The sequence below is a fragment of the Panthera leo genome, chromosome D1 (genome assembly GCF_018350215.1).
Source record: "Panthera leo isolate Ple1 chromosome D1, P.leo_Ple1_pat1.1, whole genome shotgun sequence".
NCBI lineage: Eukaryota > Metazoa > Chordata > Mammalia > Carnivora > Felidae > Panthera > Panthera leo.
In genome coordinates this window covers 73556570-73576288 of record NC_056688.1, presented here as the reverse complement: position 1 = coordinate 73576288, position 19719 = coordinate 73556570, and the positions used below count along the sequence as shown (strand labels likewise).

Here is a 19719-nt window from a genome sequence, read left to right as displayed (position 1 = left end):
CTGCAAATGAGACTCGTCAGCTCTCCCAGATTTTTTGTAGAATCTCCCAGGATGCATCTCTGTTGTCTGAACATGAGACACCTCTCTCTCCAGATGATGGAGAAGGCGTGTGCTCAGATACTAGGACACAAATACAATGTATTCTATTTATACAGCACTTTCATTTTATAAGGCTCTTTTATAGATGTTATTTTATTGGCTCTGAGGGCAAGCCTATAGGCAGGAATTTCTTCTATTTTGAAGATGAGGTGAATCAGGCCCAGAGAGGTTAAGGAACTTAGCCAAGATCACACAGCTACTTACTACTGAGCTAGTAAGCCAGTTCTTCTGGCTGGAAAAAGGAATGTGTCTCCCACTCCACAGTGGGTAGCATAGTGGGTAGACCTGTCCTAAATCTGAGGTCCAGTGCCCAGTGCAGATGGGCAGAGCAGGGGGAGGGGCTCACTTCTGGTGTTGTCTGTGGGCTGAGTGCCCTGTTTGCTGTGCTGTGCCAGTGTCTACACTGCTTTTTAACCCTTGCCATGTAAACAATACCACATCTGCTCAGAAAGGAAAGGATAAGAAGAAAGCCAAGTATGACAGCCTGCAAGAGTTGAGAAAGAATAAGAAGGAACTAGAGTTTGAGCAAAAGCTTTACAAAGAGAAAGAGGAAATGCTGGAAAAGGAAAAACAACTGAAAATCAACCGGCTGGCCCAGGAGGTATGTGTCTGGCTCACAGGCTAAGTGAGCATCCCCAGAACATAATTTGGTTGTTCCCCACCATGCTCCCAGGGAACCAGCTGGAGTTGTGTTCCCCAAGTGGAGTCCAAGGATGGAGTGAGCCCTGCCCTTCTGCTCAGTCTAGAATGTGTGATCATCCCACCTGCCCAGGGTCATGGAGACCACCTTCTGGCTTAGGTGTATGTTTGGCATGGAGACTAGACTCCTTGCTAAAGTATGGGTCTGAGGCTAGCCTCTCTGCCCAGATTGTCACACTTAGGTTCACCCTTCACATACCTTGCTAGAGGTTTGAGTCTGTCCCCTCCATCCCAGCCCCACCAGAGTATGAGTCCAAGGCCAGACCTGTCCACCCTATGTATGAATATGAGGTCTTTCTCTGCACTCAGGGTATGACCCCAAGGCTAACCCCTCTGCCTAAATTATAGAACTGAAGTTAGCCTTCCACCCACTTGTCATCAGGTCTGCGTCTGTCCAGCCTCTCTCCCCAGGTTATGAGTCCAAGACCAAATTTCCCCCACCTGCATTCGCTCTGAGAGTATGGGTCAGAGGCTAACCCCGTTGTGCAGGTGAGGTGTCTGAGGCTATTCCCCAATTGATCAGGCAGTGAGTCAGGCTGCTTCCATCAACATAAGATGTATCCTAAGCTAGATCTCTTCAACCTGGACATGTATCTAAAGCTGTCCCCCTCAAGATATGACGAAAGCAGTCGTCCAACATGAGTAATTCCTATTTCCTAGATGAGTTGGGTGACTTTAACTCCCTAGCTATTGGAGAGGTTATTGGTTTGGCTTCTCTTTAATGCTTCAATGAATCAGAATGCCAAGCTGATTAGATTACAAAATCAGAGTAATGCTGGAAAATGTGAAGTGCATTAGGTCTGGCATTAGGAGCAAGTAAGCAACAAAATTAAAAATAAAATCCAACTTGTTCTTCTGGAACAAAGTAGCCTGGAAGGGGAAAAAGAGTAGAGTTAAAATTTTGGCATGTGCCAGGAGCCTACAAAAGGGCCATTTTTAGAGAATCCCAAGATCCCAGAGTTCATGGGGACCCTGGGAGCCTTATCCCAACTAATTCCAAACAAAGCACAAGTCCCTCCTCTGATTTTGCTAAGTGCCATTAGCTTCACACTCCAGCATCCTCTCCCTTCTATTTCCACCTCTTCTGGGGCCAGATGGAATAAGCCAGGGTCTTTTGCTGGATAGTGGACACACCCAACAGTACTCTTTAAAGAAGTGCTTCTATGCTGCTGATTTGAGTGCGCCACGCACGTGTGACTCAAGTGTGCCTCTCCTTTTTGCACTGGCTTTGGGTCCTAGGTGTCCGAGACAGAGCGGGAAGACCTTGAGGAATCGGAAAAGATTCAGTATTGGGTGGAAAGGCTCTGTCAGACACGCCTTGAGCAGATTTCCTCTGCTGATAATGAGATTTCAGAGGTAACAGAGCCCTTCTTTCCACATAGACCCTCCTGCTGACTTCAGAATGACCCAGTCTGGGGACAGTGGGAGGCAAGATGGCCACATCAGGTTCACTGTCCAGGGCCACCCCTCCCAGCCCACTCTGCCTTGCTCTCTTGAGGAGGGGGACATCTCTACATTTCTGGGCTTATCTCCTGAGTGGCCAGCAAGTCCTAACCCATCTGAGATGTCTCAGGCATGTTGTTCTGGAGCAAGGGTGCCCCTTTCACTATTGAGTTGTTCCAGGTTAGATGATAAACTGTATGGGCACCTTACTTGTCACACATATGAGATAACTTGGGACTGTCCTACATTTGGACACTCCTTCCTAGCCACTTGGTTTGGGCTCACCTGAGCACCCAGGTGACAGAGAAGCGACAACCCCATGATTCTGGTTGGAGGGTGATGGATTTCCAGCAGCAAGAGAAACAGGAAAGCATTATACTCAGTGTTTTATGAAGTGGAGCACTGGTCAGACAATTACAGAACTTCCTTGCAACCCTCCCCCAGATGACCACGGGGCCCCCGCCTCCCCCGCCTTCTGTGTCTCCCCTGGTCCCACCCCTGAGACGCTTCGCAGGCGGGCTGCACCTCCACACCACTGACCTGGATGACATCCCCTTGGACATGTTCTACTATCCCCCCAAGACTACCTCGGCCTTGCCTGTGATGCCCCACCCCCCACCCTCCAACCCATCCCCCAAGATCCCCGCGCCCCCTGTCCTTCCCTCATCAGGCCGTGTGAATGCCTCTTCTTCACCCTGGGTCCAACGCACTCCACCCCCCATTCCCATCCCTCCCCCACCATCTATCCCCACCCAAGACCTGACTCCTACCCGCCCGCTACCCTCGGCACTGGAAGAGGCACTGGGCAACCACCCCTTCCGTGCTGGGGACACAGGAAATCCAACAGAGGACTGGGAAGCAAAGAACCACAGTGGGAAGCCCACTAATTCCCCTGTCCCTGAACGGAGCTTCCCACCCACCCCAAAGGTACTGCGCCTGTTCTGCATGCTGGGAGGCAGGAAGAGTGGCTGGGCTGCTGTTTCCCACATCCTCCACTGCTCTTGTGAGCGGAGATGGGAAGAAACATCACCCCACCCCATTTTTGAAGAATGAGCTCCCAACCTGCCTGTTGTGGTCATCCTGCATGTGTTTGGTTTCTGCTAATGTTGAAGTACCATACAGTATGGTGAATTGCCTGTGGTACTTGTGATGAGCAACAGTGTATCTATGTCTGTTGGTTTCTCTTGGCTCCTCTTGGCTGGTATGGGCTGGTAAGGTTCAATATAGTACTGTGTTAATGAATAGCCAGAGCTCAGTCACGGCCGGTCACTTTTTGACATAAGCTCAGAAAATCTTGAATATGGGAAATGAATCCCCAGGTTAACAGGGGGAAACGAGGGGAAGATAAGCAGTAGAGCAGTATTAAGATCTTGTAAATGAAATGATAACACTGTCCAGTGCAGTGTTAGGACATTACAATGCCATTTTCTATGGAGTTAGCCAACTACATTGGCTTGAAGTATAATACCCAGAAATTTCTGGCCAACTTCCAGCTCCAGAAAAAAAAAAAAATGAAGACAGAGAGTTCCTAGAAATCTCCAGATTTACTATATACAGACTAGGGATTTTTTTTTCTTGGATGTCAGGAGGCTGAACAGTGAGCTTTCTCAAAAAGACATATTTCTTATTAATTGTTCTTAATCCAAAGACTATTTTGGAAGAGGTAATCCCCAAAGAAGATATGGAGGTTTGATCCCATGGAGAGACAAACAAAATATTCCTCTGCTCTAGTAGCCATGGGGCCAGGCTTGAATCAGAGGTAAAGCGGCTCATATCAGCTAAGGGTAGGAGCTTAGAGAGAGGACAGTCAGTAGTACCTGATCAGTGGTTTTTATTAACCTGCCCTGCATGGATTTGAGTCCCAGCATGAAAAACAGAATAAGCTTTTCAGAGCATTTGGGAAAGCTTGGAGGAAGGTGGGAATGAAGAAAGTGCCAGATGCCAAAAAGGCTGCAGCTTCTGGCAGGGGACTCTCAGAGGGACTCCCTCTGGACCTCTGATGGGTCCTGAGCCCTGCAGTTCTGACAGAGAGAAGTCTATCTGTTCCAGGGATGTCTTGTCCCAGAGCCCAGCCAGGAGCAGGTTCACTGGGGGCTGAGTTAGCCTGGCACAGAGGGCCATATCCTTCTTGTGAGTGCCCCCTATCAAGATGGGCAGCAGCTTTTCCTCAACAGATTCGATTCTACAAGCATGGATTGAGCACAAGCTTTGTGTCTCTATGTGAGGGGCAGAGGGGAGCAGGGCTGAAGGAGACACAGAGGAAATTGGCATACCTGTGCTCTCTAAGACTTTGCCATCTGAAGGATGAGCCACTGTCTGGCCAGCTATAAAATGGCACAGGTTTTTGTTTTGTTTTTGTTTTTGTTTTTGTTTTTGTTTTTGTTTTTGTCGGCAGCTACCTTTATTTGGGCCAGACACAGGTGTTAGATATTCCCATCAATCAGACCAATATGGCTTATGAGCAAAACAGATAAAAAGAGGCAGGACCAGTTACCATTTTCCATGTGTTCACAGGGTTTTTATTTTTGGTTTTTGAGCTGGCCTTGAGTACGAATTTAGAGAAAGCTAAGGAACACCAATGAAAAGGTCCTGTATTTACCCAATAGACATGTCATGCCCAGCTGCCCCTCTACTTAAAGAACAGAGCAGGAATGATGATGAAACTATCAGGGAAGGTGAAGTTTTCCAACAGAAAGCACACTTCCAGATCAGGTTTGAGACACCAGATCTCAACGCAGGACTTATGCTCTGGGAAGGATGCATTCTAACAGAAGGTTGAAGGCACCTTTGCAAAGTAAAGGGCTTAATGAGCTGAGCTTTGAAGGATGGCAATACATGGAGGGTGGGAGGAAGGGCATCGAAGGTACAGGGAACGTAAAGATGGTAAGGAGGAACCACCCCGGGTTTGAATCCTGACTCTGCCACTAGCTGGTGACTCTGGTCATGCATTACTTCATCTGTCTGAGCCTGGGTGTCCTCGTCCCTAAAATGGGAATGCTAATGGCACCTACCTGTTATGAGGATCAAATGGATTAATACATGAACTCATTCAAAGTTAATACTTAGGAGAATGGCAGGCACGTGGTAGGTGCTCAGTAGACATTAACTATGATCAGTGACAGATCAGGATACAAGAAAATTTGGGTGTAGCTGCAAACACGAGATTGGAGGTAAACTCTGCAAACTTTTGAGTCGGAGGCAAGATTCAAAACAGGATCCAGCTTTCTCGGATTCCTCCAAGAATCACGAAGTTCCCACAGTTAGTTCCCCATCAGAGCACAGGGAAAGGTTAAAAATTCCTCGACACAAGGAGCCTCTGAAACCTGGACCCTTGTGTCTTAAATGACATCAAAGCCAGGGCTATTCCTGACTTGAAGGCCAGGGGGCTGCTGTTTTGGTGAGCTTCATCCTGCCCATGCCAGCACTTTGGCCCTTGTACCGCTGCCCCTGCCTCATGGCATGCTCCGAGAGAGTCGTCATCTGTGCTGCCACAGGAGACGTGGGTGATCACGTGTCTGCATCTGCACCGTCAGCTCAGCCTCCAGCAGGCATCAGGTGGTGGAAACAAACACTTGTGTCAGCTTGGCACACGTGCCTGCCACATCACAGCTGCCAGAGGAAGGTTTTCAGGGCCATGTCTGCTGCCCAGGCACTGTTCTGTGTGCCCAGCATACTACTAAATCCTTCATTTATTCATTCAGCATATTCAGTGAGCACCTACTAAATGCCAGACACTATGCCAGGCGCTGGAGAACCACCACAAAATGGGCAGCCCAGTCCCTGCCTGAGACCATCTGGTGAGGAGGACATATAAGTAAGCAGGAAACTACCACGCTACCTGGGGGGAGATGGGGGAACACAGGTGCTGTAATGAGCTGGGGTGGAGAGGAAAAGCTCAAGGGGTGCCTTATGAAGGCAGTGACACCCAAGATAACACCTGGGCAGGTAAAGCAGAGAGAGGAAAGAGCATATGCATAAACCAGGGCAAGAAAGCCTGGCATTTTGGAGGCTAAAGTGAGGCAGAGCCGGGAGGGTGAGGGGTGAAGGATGAGGTTGCAAAGGAAGGTGAAGAGACTCATGAAGGACCTTGCAGGTGAAGCTCAGTAGTCAGCGGGGACCCATGAAGAGTACGGGCAGAGCTGTGACCTGAATCGATTTGTCTTGTCCAAGGTGATGGAGTGTGTTAGAGCAAAGCAGACAGGTTGCCATCGGCTCTCCTGGATGCTACTCTTACTGGTCTTCACCGTCAGTCTTTGAGCCTCTGTACCCACCCACCAGGGACAGCAGATGCTTTGTGTGTGGTCCAGGGGATGGAACCGTGGCCGGAAGAAATAGCCTTTAGGGAGAGAGGAGGCTGGATGGCATCCGTGACCACTGAGAGAGAACGTTGAAAGTGTATCCTCTGAGTGACGGTGGCTGCTGGCGTCCCTGTAACTAGGCTCTGGCTCAAGTCTCTGATTTCTTAGAGCCACCCAGTAGTTTCTGTGGCCTCAGAATGCGCTGTGGCCAATGAACTTGTCTTTCTGCTGAAGATCACACCCTCAGCACCTCCAACGGCGTGAATGAACCAGGCGGGCTCGGCATGTGCATGACGTAATTTGCATGTGTGTTGAAGTGCCCTGGTTGACCTGGGCCACCCCCACCACGACTTCACATGGGTTTCTCTTAAACTAACCCTTGTAGACATTTTGCCCAAGCCCACAGCCTCCACGAGGCCCTGGCGTGTCCACCATCTCCAAACCTGTCATGGTCCACCAGGAGCCCAACTTCATCTACAGGCCAGCTGTGAAATCCGAGGTCCTGGTAAGCCCCTTCCTTGGATCCTCTCCAGGGCATCTCCTGAGACAGAGACAAGAGCTGTCTCCTCTGGGTTCTGCTGCCTCTGGAGGGAGAGTTAGGTGGGATACAAACCCACATTAAGTGCCAGCTCCTGACTTCTCCTTGGCCAAGAGGTGAATCCACACGGGTATAAGCCAGGGCTGACAGGACCAGTGAAATTCTTCTTCCTCACTTGACCAGACGGCCTGGAGCTCCATCTAGAAGTGATAATGGCAACAGCTCAGACTTACTGTGAACCTACTGCGTGTCAGGATTCAGTGTGTCAGGATACTGAGGCACAGAGGGGTTAAGTCGGTTGCCCAAGGCAGAGCAAGATCTTACTACTTACTCCAGAGTCTTTTAGACTCCACAGCGCAAGCTCTTACCTACATTGCCATCTTGCCAAACCTACAGTGATTCCACTGGCCCAGGCCTCTGCCCCTAAAGCCTGGCGTGGCATGGTGCAGAAGGCCCTCAGGTGGAAAACTGGCCAAAGTGGATCCACTCAGTTTCTCCAACTCGTCGCTCGCTCCTCACTGGACTGGGAGTGTGAGGCGTGGTCCTGAGGGGTGGGGGCAATAGAGTCTGCCCACTCCCAGTCACCTACGGCTGACCCATGTGGAACCCTCATGTCCCAGGGCTACCAGGCACAGACTGGACTCCCACCCACAGTGAGAAGACAGTCATGCCAGAATTTTTCTTCCCCTTTCAAGGAAACCCTATCCAAATGTCAGGGCAGGACAGCTCAGATACTTATTTTGAGCTTTTGCTGTCCTGTCAGCTTCCCAAAGATCAAAGTTCATGCCCCTGCGATAACCTGCTGATGCATCCATGTCGCATTCTCTGGCTGGTGACAACCAGTGGCGTCTGCTTGACTTGAACTGGGCAGCTGCTGCGTCTGGGGGCGTCGGGCAGGCCCCTGACATAAATCAGGCTGTGTCTATTTGGGGAGGGAGGTTGGCAGGGCAGCCCCAGGCTGGCAGGCCCAGGGTTTGGCACCAGAGGGCAGACGAGACCTATTGGTAACGTCCAGTGTGGAACTTTCTATTTTTTTTTTTTCTGGCAGCCACAGGAGATGTTGAAGAGGATGGTGGTTTATCAGACCGCATTCAGACAAGTAAAGCGATACCTGTCGTGTGTCTGTAGTCCTCCCCGCCACCCCCATCCCTCCCACTCTGACTTCTCTCGCTGCTGGGAGTGCCAGTTGGCTCTGAAGCAGCCCCAACTACCATCTGCCAGAGCCTCAGGCCAGAGCTATGTTCCTGTTGCCTGCAGCCAGGAGTTGGGAACAGTCTCCTATCAGGAGGGGACCCTGGCTTTATTAGACCCCATCCCCAAGCTAAGAGCAGCAGGACCTTGAGGGCTCTGCTCTTTTGCTACTGTTTGTTCAAAGAAGAGCAGGCAGAGGGAACCCTCAGAGGGTCACCGAGGCCAAGATGGGCCCTCGCTGCAGCCCTAGGAGAGAAGAAAGGGGGGCCTGAGGTGTCTCCCTGTCCCTCCCCTGTCTTGTCCCCTCAAGGCAGATCACAGCTGTATGTGGCACTGGATCAGTCAGGAAGGATGTGGTAGCCCAGATCCTCCACCTGCCTGGAGTGTTCCTGTGCACAAGGATATGGATGTTTTTCCCCAGCCGAGCAGTGGTATCAGGCAACCACTTATCTTCCCCCCTCCTGGAAGCTCATATTCACAGAGCCAGCCAATGGATTGGCTGTGTCACCACCAGTGAAAGAGATCCCAAGACAGAGAAAGACCTTGCAGCCAACCTCACCGATAACCCGCCACAAGACCGCAGTCTGATTTGACTACAGGCAGAGCAATACAAGAGGGAGGTGTCAGTTTCACAGTGAGACTTGGGAGTCTGCAAAGGAGGCTGCTCCCAGCCCAGGCCTGGGGAGTGACAGGCGACAGCTAACAAGGTGTCAAGCACAGCTTCTAAATACGTTATGTATCTGAACTCGTTTAATCTTTAGAGCAACCCTAGGAGGTAAGTGCAATGATCACCTCCATTTTGTAGATGAGAAATTGAAACAGAGAGGTTAGGAAACATGCCCATGATGGCACAGCTGCTGTCAGACCCTGGAGTTGCATCCAGGAGGTCAGGCTCCACAGTCAGGCTCCTACCTGCTACACCATCCTACCTCTCGAAGCACTGTGATTATGAGACAGATATTTAAAGGCCTTGTTGTTTAGGGTACAGACAGCTCTCAAAGAGAGAGAGGCTGGATGGTGAGAAGCCCAAGGACCTAGACTGGACGTCAAACCCTTGCTCCACTACCCCCTGGCTGGATGACCTGGGGCATAAATGTCAGTTTTCTGGACCTCAGTTTCTCCATCTCTTGGATGAAGGGTTGCCCTCCCTCTTCAAGGGCTGACCAGCTGTAGTGGCTTATAAGTCTATGATCTGAACTCAAGACACAAATGCTTGCCATCTGGCCATCCTGAGAGCAGATTCTCACAGGGAGGGAGAAGGGGAAGCCCATAGCCAGCACTGCCCAGTTTTCCAGAAGAAATAGCTAGAAGTGGTCTGGGCCCTCAGTGAAAGAGCATCGACTCCATATCCTGCCTAGTGACCTCTCCCACCCCTGGATTTGCTGCATCCCTTCCTCTGTTTGCTGACACCCACAGACTGACCTGGGAGTGGCCTCCGAGCTGGGCCAGACTCCAGACTCCCAGGCTCTTGGGGGCTGAGCCTGAGCAATGAAGACTCGTGAGGAGGGAGGGCAGATTAATGCTCAGGGAGTTTGGGCCTCCCTGTCTGCTGATGCTTGTTCCTCGTCTTGTGCCCAGAACTTGTTTGCTGCATGCTGGGCGTAGAGAGGGCAGCGGCCTCTCCATGATGCTGGCCACAGGCCTGGGGGGGACGCTTGGTGTGGCCTAGGAACTGTGTGCTGGGGGTGGCTCCATGTAGTCTAGCAGGGCCTGTGTGGGCCCTGCCACTGGGCCTCTCTTCTGCTCCCACCTGCCCGTGGGGATGAACTGTGGCTTTGCTGCTCTAGGACTCGGCGTACCTGGACCCTCAGTCTGTGGACCCTGGGCTCCCACTCTCTGCGTGTGATTCCTAGGAAGGCAGTGTGTGCTGATTTTGCCCCCCATCTTCCTTCTTGCCAGCTTGTTTCTACCCCTTGGGGACATTGTTCCCACAGCCCTCCCCAAGCCAGAGCTCCTGAGCTATGTCTCCTCCTTCATCCTCCCCTGGCTAAGATTCTGGGGAGAACTCTTACATTCTAGATAAGCATTACGTAAAGAACAGTGCTGGGCATGGGGCAAGCGCAGACACCCCTGTTCCTCCTGGAGCCTGACATCCCTTTCTCCCCTCCCCCCAATCATCTTGTGGCCAGATTCCCCAGGGAGAGCAGCCTCTTGCGCAGTGTTGTCTTTCTTTGGGGTCAGAGCACTGGGTGGAGACAAGCTGGGCTTCATCCCCAGAACCTGAACCTGGTCTCTCACGGGCACCCGGAGGAACTCGGATAGGACCTGAATGCCTTGAAGCTGTGGGCAGATGATACCTTTGGCAAGGCTGACACTGGCTGCTCAGACCACCTGAACATCAGTGGGTGCCGCTGCCAGCTCCAGACGCCCACCCCACTGGAATGGTGCAGGGGTCCAGGGCTGGGCTCCTTCAAACGCTATCATAGCTTCCTGCTTCTCCCCAGGCAGAAGCGCTCTGGCTATTGGGGTTTCCCGCCTCCTCCCTGCATCTGCATCCAGGCCACATCTGGCCCCCCACGCTCTCCCCTGCCTCTGACCCATTCCTGTCTTTCCCTCTGCCTTAAGCTTGTTTCCCGCAGCACCCTCAGGGAACTCTGCTCTGTGGCCCTGACACCCTCCCTTTGCTTCCAGGATTTCCGGAAATATGAGGAAGACTTTGACCCCTACTCCATGGTGAGAAGATAACTCTCCTCCCTTGGGGAGTAATCCCAGGAGTAGGAGTGGGGGATTATGGTGTGTTCAGTGATGGTACATTCTAAGCCCTGGGGGTCCTGGGGATGAAGTGGGGCAAGTGAGGAGCCCCAAGGATCCCCAACTGATCTTTGGGGGTGAAGGCTCCTTTCAAAACAGCACTGTGGTGTGACCCACAGGGCTGGTGTGACCCCCAGGGCTGGTTGGGGCCGAGGAGGGTTATAACCGCACATGCTGAGCCCTATGACCAGGTGCTGCGTGGTTTGCTGGGTGGCACATCTTCACCCAGCCCTCACGGAATTCTCACAAAGAATGGATCTGGGATCTGTGTGGCCACCTCTGTGTGTGTGTGTGTGTGTGTGTGTGTGTGTGTGTGTGTGTGTGTATCCATGTGGCCGCCATGAGGCCTGGGAACCCCCAGTTGAAGACCGATGGGTGTGGGGCTGGGAAGGGTCCCCTTGTCCATGTACTCTGTGGGGCCCTACCCTTACCCTCCAGGCAAACTCACAGCTTCCAACTGTCTGTTCCCTCTAGTTCACCCCAGAGCAGATCATAGGGAAGGATGTCCGCCTCCTGCGCATTAAGAAGGTACATGGGCACGTGGAAGTCAGGCGGCCACCACCTTTCTCTGCCCCAGCGCCTTCCCATCTCGGTCCCCTGCTTCTACTCTTGAAGAGACTCCTGAGCGACTCCTCAGATCCCATTTCTTCTCCTTTCTCCCCTGGGAATGTCCCCTCCAATGGTGGGACCACACACCCAGGTCCCACTTAGTGTCCCTACCCCCTTTTCTCCCTGATGGCACTGTCATTGGCCCCATGGCTTCTCTTGCCCTCTCTGTAGCCCTGTCAAGAAGCCCATAGGTGCCCACAGGCTGCTGTCTGCGTGGATCCCTGAGGCCTGTTTTTCTCTAACCAGGAGGGATCCTTAGATCTGGCCCTGGAAGGCGGTGTGGACTCCCCGGTCGGAAAGGTGGTCGTCTCAGCTGTGTATGAGGGGGGAGCTGCTGAGCGGCATGGTGAGTGGGGACCAGCTATGCCCCAGTTTGGGGATGGTGTGGTGGTATACAGGGCCCCCCAGGAAAGCACACAGCTGCCAACTTGAGGGGGCCAACAGTTGCTCAAGAATTCCCCGCCATCTGAATGGGTCCATCTATCCATTGAGTCCCACATGTTGCCCGTGGGCATTTGATAGTACCAGGGCTACGGGTATACGGTGAACCAGACTCCACGCTGCCCTCCAGGGGCTCCCCATCTAGTGGTGAAAACATGCTCGGAATTGTCTCATTCTGGCAATAACAGCATGCTAAGAGCTGACAGAGGAGTGGGGGCGTGGAGGGAAGTTGTGGGATCCTGAGGGGCCCCTAACCCACCAAGGGAAGGCTCCCTACAAGCATGATACCTGAGCTGAGCCTTAAAAGATAAGTCAGTGTTAGCCTTATGATGATGGGAAATAACTTTCCAGGAAGAGGGGACAGCACATGTAACGGCGAGAAAGAAACCATCAAAACCTTCCCTGTTCTTTTAAAAATAAGGGCCAACCGGGGCGCCTGGGTGGCTCAGTCGGCTAAGCGTCCGACTTCGGCTCAGGTCATGATCTCACAGTTTGTGAGTTCGAGCCCCGCGTCGGGCTCTGCGCTGACAGCTCGGAGCCTGGAGCCTGCTTCAATTTCTATGTCTCCCTCTCTCTCTGCTCCTCCCCTGCTCACGCTCGGTCTCTCTCTCCTTCAAAAATAAATAAAAACATTTAAAAAAAATAAGGGCCAACATCTGTCAAGAACTCACCATGCACCGGATGCCATTCTACGTACCTGCACCTATGCTGTCTGAAGTGTTCACGTGTATTAACTCATTAATCCTTATGACAACACCGAAAGTAGGTACTGTCATTACTTTCATCTTACAGCTTAGGGAACCGAGGCACAGAAAGGTTAAATGCTTGTTCAAGGACCCATGGCTGGCAAGTGGTGGAGGCAGGACTTGAACCCAAGCAGTTTTGTCATTTTGCTTTTTCTTGCCTTAAAGCCACTCACCTGTCAGGGTCTGAAACTCATCATTAGTGATTTCTTTTTTTTTCCTAATTTTTTTTAACATTTATTTACTTTTGAGAGACCCAGCATGAGCAGGGGAGGGGCAGAGAGAGAGAAAGACACAGAATCCGAAGCAGGCTCTAGGCTCTGAGCTGTCAGCACAGAGCCCGACACAGGGCTCGAACTCACGAATTGTGAGATCATGACCTGAGCTGAAGTCGGATGTTTTTTTAACCGACTGAGCCACCTAGGCGCCCCAGTGATTCCTTCTTCCAAGTCCAAGAGCGTTTTCAGTACTCTTTTTTGAAGGAATCGGTGGCCTTGAAGGAGAAGCCTCGGGCCCCTCACCTTTCCAGGCCAGAGCAGGAATCCCATGGTCAGATCCCTCCTGGGATGTGCTAGGCTGCAGATGGTGGAATGAAGGGCAGGTGACGACATGGGCAGGTGACAGAGTGATAGGACAGTCACCAGGCTGCTGGCAGCCAGGCTTCTGTTGGTTACAAAGGGGAATCCAGTTCCCACCTATGGCCCCCTGATGACCTCAGGCCTCTCACAGCCATACTCTGAGCCTTCATTTCAGCTGTGGAGCAGGGCCTGCTCAGCTAGGCAGCTGCCATGGCCCACTGCTGCCCTCCTAGCCCATTTGACACATCTCAGTACCAGGTGAGTGAAGAGTTGCTGCCTGGGCTAGGAAAGACACCTGTCTACTGTGTCTGGCAGGGGAAAAGGACCAGAAAAAATGGATGACTTTCCCGGGTCCCTCCCTTCCTTACAAAGCTCCAGCCCAACCACTGCCTTATTGCTCCTGAGGCTCCATCTTGGGTTTGTACAAAAGGAAAAAGTCACCTCTCCCCAGACTCACTGGCCAGAGGAAACTGCAGTCTATAGTCTGGTCCCACACTGCTTTGGACTTGCCAGCAGCTGCTGGAAGTTTCTCCAGGAGCCTGTGTGTTTTAAGCCACTGCCACACCACAGTGTTCAGTAACACACACCACATTCCTGTGGCCTCAGGCCTGCAAGGCTTCTGGGTGATCTATTTCAACATAATCCAGAGAATGTTCCGTGGACACCAGAACTGAGAGAAATCCCTTGAAAAAAATTTTTTTAAGGTTCTGAGGTTGAAGATGTATGAGAAACCATGCACAATCTACCCACTTCTTGGAGAGCCACAATACATAGTAGCATGTGCAAGGCTCTGACAAGTCCTGCAGTGAGTAACTCTGCTTAGCTTATAACTCAGCTTTTCCCAAACTTATTAGACCATAGGTCATCTTATCCTGGAAAACCTTTAACATCATTCATTTATTCAAGAAATATAGTGAATTCTTATTTGTATGCTAGGTATTATGGTAAGTGCTAGGGGTACGGTAGCCAACGAAAGAGACCGTCCCTGCCCTCATGGAGCAGACAGTCTGGTGGGAGGGACCATCAATCAACAGACAGATATATGATTATAAATTGTGAAAATGCTCTGCAGGAAAAGACTGGGATGCTATGAGAGAACAATAGGAAAGACCTGCTCGAGATTGTGTGCAGGTCAGAGCCAGTCTTCTCTGAGAAGGAGACATTTTATCTCAGCACTAGAAGAGAAGGGAGAGAAGGGGCAACTGTCCCAGGTGGAACAGCATGTGAAGGCTCTGAGGCAGGAAGGAGCTCAGCCCTCTCAGGGGCCTGATGCAGACCGAGAGGGCTGAAGCACAGACAGGGACAGCTCACAGAACTAGTTCATGTTTCAGATGACTTCATGGGTAACACAGGTCTGCCTCCCTCCGCAATAGTAGAGGCCTGAGCAAAGGCTGGGGTGGTGATGGTTCATCACCGGTGTCCTGATTCTACTGAGCTGGGGTGAGGGAGTGGGGACAGGGTGGGTAGGAAGTGCCCTTTGAGTAACCTAGTGGATTGTTCCCCCCATGCCTTCTGAGCCCATCTCAGAATTGAGGAGTGAGGTTCCTTCTATGGCCCTACAGTGACCCCCTGCCCCTCACCTTTGCCAAGCCCTGGGACAGGTACATGTCATGTACAGGCCAGTTGACCAATAAGCCTCATTTTCCTGCAGGTGGCATTGTGAAAGGGGATGAGGTCATGGCAATCAATGGCAAGATTGTGACGGACTACACCCTGGCTGAGGCAGAGGCCACCCTGCAGAAGGCCTGGAGTCAGGGGGTAAGAGCAAACCCCCTCCATGTCTGCCTCCCCTGCCTGCCTGCCTCAAACCCTGACCTCTGCATCCAGGCCTTATAGTCAGGATGCCCCATCCCAGGGTGGGTGTCCAGGGTCCCGGAAATTCTTGGGTGACACCCATATAACACATCCAGCCAATGGTCTCAATATGACAAGATGGGATTCAGAAAAATAAATGTCAGTTCTTGGCCTTGAGTCCAAAAAGCAGGTGGCACAAATACAGACTCCAGAAGACCTGGTGTGGCACGGCCTTCTCTAAGTGCACACTGATCAGGAATCAAAGGTGCTTGGGGCTACTAGAAAGCATTAAAAGAAGTAGAGGGCCCAAAATGGAGGAGGGTCTGGTGGTAGTCTGTTCTGTGCTCATTAGACAGCCACCTGGGTCAAGGCCACCACATAAGGTTTTCCTGGCTGTGCACTGCACAATCCGAGGGGGTGCCCTCCTACAGACTACAGTGTGGATGGTGCCCTCTCACGTTGTGCAATGCACAACCTGTGCAACTGTATGCAGGCAGCCGAGCCTGAGGTATTAAGTTCAGTGCCGAGGAAGCTGACCAGATGGGCCTGGGACCCACATGAAGGGATATGGAGAAGAGAAGATTCACGGGTAACATGATGACTGTCTTTGATTATCTGAAGGGCTACATTAGGGTAGAGGGAGCAGAAGAGTCCTTTGTGTTTCTTAAGGGCAGAACTGGATTGGATGGGGAGAGGTCCTGGGGAGAACTTTCAGTTCACTGGTAGGAGCTATATGGCATGGTGGAGGGGCCCAGTGATACTTCACTTGCTTTTTATTGGATACACCCAAGCCGAGGGTGCACAATGATGGCTAAACCAAGGATGGCAGTGATGCCATTGAGGGGATTCAAGTGTTAGAGTCAGAAAGCTAGGCCTGAAGTTCCCTGATTGGATGTGCATCAGATTGATCTAGGGAGATTGTTAAAAATACTATTTCTCAGGACCTTCCCCAGATTTCCAGGGGCATGTCTATGAGTCTAGAGTTTTAAGAAATCCCCCAGGTAGATTCTCACATTGCTGCCTGGCTCTGACCACAGATCAGCATTTGGGAACTTAGTGTCATTCAAGGGCTCATAAACCTTGCGCTCTATGGTTGTGAAGTCCCAGAGATTGGAAGCTTCCCCATGGGAAGAAGGCCCCAGCCAGCTGATCTTGAGCCACCAGGAATGGGAATGGAGTGTCAAGGGAAGACATGCCATCAATCCCTGAGCATGCCCCAGAGTCACAGGGCTTCTCCCCACAGGACTGGATCGACCTTGTTGTTGCCGTCTGTCCCCCCAAGGAATATGATGACGAGCTGTAAGTGTATGCGGCCCCTGGCCCTCTGCTTTCTCTTTCTCCTCCTCCAGAATCTTGGCTATCTTCTCCTAGTCTGCCCCCAGCCTTCCTCTAGCCTGAAGGATTGGTCCAAGCACACAGCTTCTAGGAGTAATCGATCCTAAAAACTCCCAGGTTAGAGAAAGCCTAGAATGAAGTCACTGTCCCCAAGCGTTGTCAGTGCTGCCGCCACGACTGTCTTGTCCAAATTCTTCTTGACATATGGAAAACTGAGGCCCAGAGCTGGTCAAGATCTCAGGCCAAGTGAATGATGAAGCTGGGACAGCCTCAGCATTTCTGATTCCCCACTCAGCACTTCATCCCCTGCACCATCATCAGCTAGTTTCCACATTTCTGTGTCCTTTACTATCTGGTAGTTCTTCCTGGATACGTAACTGCATTTCCTCATGCTGAGGACCACAGGACCACAGGCTTTGGCCCCATCCTGCAGGATCTTCAGGGAGCCTTAGGCCAGTCTCCATCCTGCTCTATGATTCTCTGTATGTCTGTCTCTCGATGTATATGTCCCTTCTCTCTTACCCTGTCCTTTTCTTGCTTCCTCTGTTCCTGACCTGAATCTGTGCTCTCCTCTCTTTCACTGTGTATCCATTTCCCCTCGCTGTCTGTCTGTCTCTCTGCCTCTTTGGTGTCTGACGTCCATCCTCATCACCTTCCTCCCCCCACCCCTGCACCCCGCCCACCCATACACTTATTCCTCATCTCACTGCTTGCCTGTCTTGGTTGTGCCTGTTTGCTTCCTCCGCCCTGCACCGGCTGAGTTCTGGGTACGTCTTGGAGAAATCAAGGTCCTGTAACAATTCTGGACCCAGAGCCTAGGCAGGACCCAAGATGGTTGCTAAGTGAAGAGAGAGGTCTGCTGGAGCTCTGCCTGAAAATAACCAAGCCACGTTTTGTGTTTCCTGCTCTGCTCTGCGTATGTAGCTCTTCTCTTACCTCCTCTGCAGCCGAAAGCCCCCAGCCGGTCCGAAAGTTCCTTGAAGACCGTGCTCCCGTGCATAGACACAGGTTCCTCCTGCAGCTGGAGCCTGGCAGCCCCCCACGGTGAATAGGCAGGCGGGCTACAGGGCCCTGTCTGTCCATGCTGCATGCAGGGGCCATCTGCTGCCGGTGCTGGCAGGTTCTTTGGACTGGCATCTGGAGGGCTGTACAAGGCTCCATCCCTGAAGTGCCATCCCGACCTGCTGGGGGCCACCCTGGAATTTTGTCCACCTCAAAGACCCTCCCACTCCCACGGGGGAGCCAAGCAGAGCCCAGTTTGTAGCACACTCGGGACCTGGGTATACCACTCACCAGAGCCCTTGAGAACAGCCACGGGTGCTATGCAGAACCCATGCAAGTAGGATGGGGCAGTGAGCACCATTCTCTACTGGGCACAGACAGTGCCTGATGGGCTGGGTGAGCCCAGAGGAAGTGCAGCCTGGATATCCCCCCAGAGGTGTCCTCAGCGAAATGTGCCTCCCTTCCCTGGGAACACCACCCTCTGGGAGCCCCTGCTCTACCAGGCCCCATGCTTGGGCAGAGCCAGGGCAATTAGGAGGCAATTAAGGCTGGTCCAAAGAACCAGGGTTGGCCTATCTGAGCTGTTCATGTCCTGTTGTGACTTGTCATGGCCTGAGCCCTGCTTGGACCAAACTGTCCCCTGTGGCTTCTCTCTCCCTTGGCTCCAGCTCCCTTGACAGTGTCCTCTGTGGAACACTGTGGAGCCCAGTTTGGGGATGGGCTTCCCACTCTGTGACAGAGCTGTGCTCATGGACAGAGCTGGCAGGTGGCCATGAAACTGGTGTTTGGTGTGGCCTAAGGCCCGCAGCTGGCAGCATATGGGGCAGACTGAGGCCTGGACTTGTTGACTTTTCTGTTACAAGTTTCTCAAAACACGAGGACCTCACGCTCCCAAGACAGTGGGCCTGCTCTGCCCTGCCTTCTGGGATGGCCTCAGTGGCCCTATGTTTTCTGCCACTTATCATGTGCTCTTTGTAAGGGACCCCACACTGCCTTCTGGTCCCCTCCTGTCTCATCCCACATATCCCTTCTGACCTCTCCCTGGCCTCGTGTGCTGTGGCTATAGCGTCTGTGGAGCTGTGTGGGGCCTGCCGTGTGCTGCCTGTTGTCAGGCCCTGCCCTGGGCTGCGTGTGCACCCACAAGGCCTGCATCCGCCTGGTCTGCTTCTTCTTCCCCACAGGACCTTCTTCTGAAGTCCAGAAGGAGAAACCAAATTCACCCCTTGAAGCCAGCGAGCTCTGGACTCACCCTCCTGAACACAAAGCCTGGAACCAGCCTTGAGAGATGCCAGCCTGCAGGCACCCTGGAAACCTGCAGCCAGCACCCAGGGATTTCAGACTCCCACTGGCCCTAAAGTAGGGCTCCGTAAGGAACCCTGCAGGCCACTCTGATGCCCACCATGGAGGGAGGAAGAAGCTGTTCTGAAGAGGGCCCCTGGGATCCAGACTCTCATTTCTTGCTTCCAGCCCTGTGAATTTGGTTTCTCCCATCCCTGGGAGACTACCCCCTTGAATTTGAACAGGCCCTGACTCCTGGGTTTCTTTCCCCTCCCTCTCCTCTTACTTCTGCTAATTGCTGCCACAAATCTTCCTCTGAACTCATTAACAAAATAAACTGTTTTATTTTCCAGCTTCCAGAAGTGAGTGTGGATTGGGGCAGCAGATTCAAAACTCTCAAGTTGAAAAAAAAAGTACAAAAACAAACAAAACGTAAGGTCTTGGCCCTTATTCAAGAGTAGGAGACAGGACCCAGCTCTGGAATCTGGGTCTGACATAAGGACATGATCAAATGGCCAGTGGCTGGCTTTGAGGAAGGGGGGCTGGAGCAGCAGGAGATGGGCTGGGCTGGGCTGGGCTGGGCTTTATGTCTCCTCAGAGAAAGATGGCAGGAAATGAAGCCACGAGATAGGGACTTTGCTCAGTTCCAGAAAGCATAGTTGTAGGCAGGAGTCCCAGAGGATTACCTTTAAGTATGGGATGCCCCAGGTTCACTCAGGGACAGCATGACCACAGCTGCTTCTCCTGAAGTCACTAAGACAGGATGCTAGGGAGGGAGGCAGGGGCAGGGGGCCTATTCTGTCCATGAAATTCCATCCAGTGGAAAATCATGGAAGGAGGCAAGGGCTTGAGGCAGGAGGGTATAACTCCACGGGGTTGGCAGGGGGTAAGTCGAGGCCCCCCTGGTTACAGGGCCCAGG

The 19719-nt window shown here is 52.2% G+C and overlaps 1 protein-coding gene across 2 annotated transcripts in view; it reads left to right on the top strand.

Moving 5' to 3' along the window:
* The window catches only part of USH1C (USH1 protein network component harmonin), a 47247-nt gene extending 28095 nt beyond the window's left edge, over positions 1 to 19152 (top strand). Inside the window, exons 15-25 of one of the 2 annotated variants that reach the window (XM_042906086.1) lie at positions 495 to 700; positions 2038 to 2154; positions 2686 to 3168; positions 6925 to 7044; positions 8126 to 8176; positions 10900 to 10941; positions 11494 to 11547; positions 11875 to 11974; positions 15042 to 15148; positions 16428 to 16483; positions 18703 to 19152. In XM_042906086.1, the coding sequence (XP_042762020.1) occupies positions 495 to 700; positions 2038 to 2154; positions 2686 to 3168; positions 6925 to 7044; positions 8126 to 8176; positions 10900 to 10941; positions 11494 to 11547; positions 11875 to 11974; positions 15042 to 15148; positions 16428 to 16483; positions 18703 to 18715 (1349 nt within the window). In that variant the 3' untranslated portion in view covers positions 18716 to 19152. The remainder of the gene's footprint in view (positions 1 to 494; positions 701 to 2037; positions 2155 to 2685; positions 3169 to 6924; positions 7045 to 8125; positions 8177 to 10899; positions 10942 to 11493; positions 11548 to 11874; positions 11975 to 15041; positions 15149 to 16427; positions 16484 to 18702) is intronic. The other variant, XM_042906085.1, reaches the window with a different exon arrangement.
* Positions 19153 to 19719: the final 567 nt, after the last annotated feature.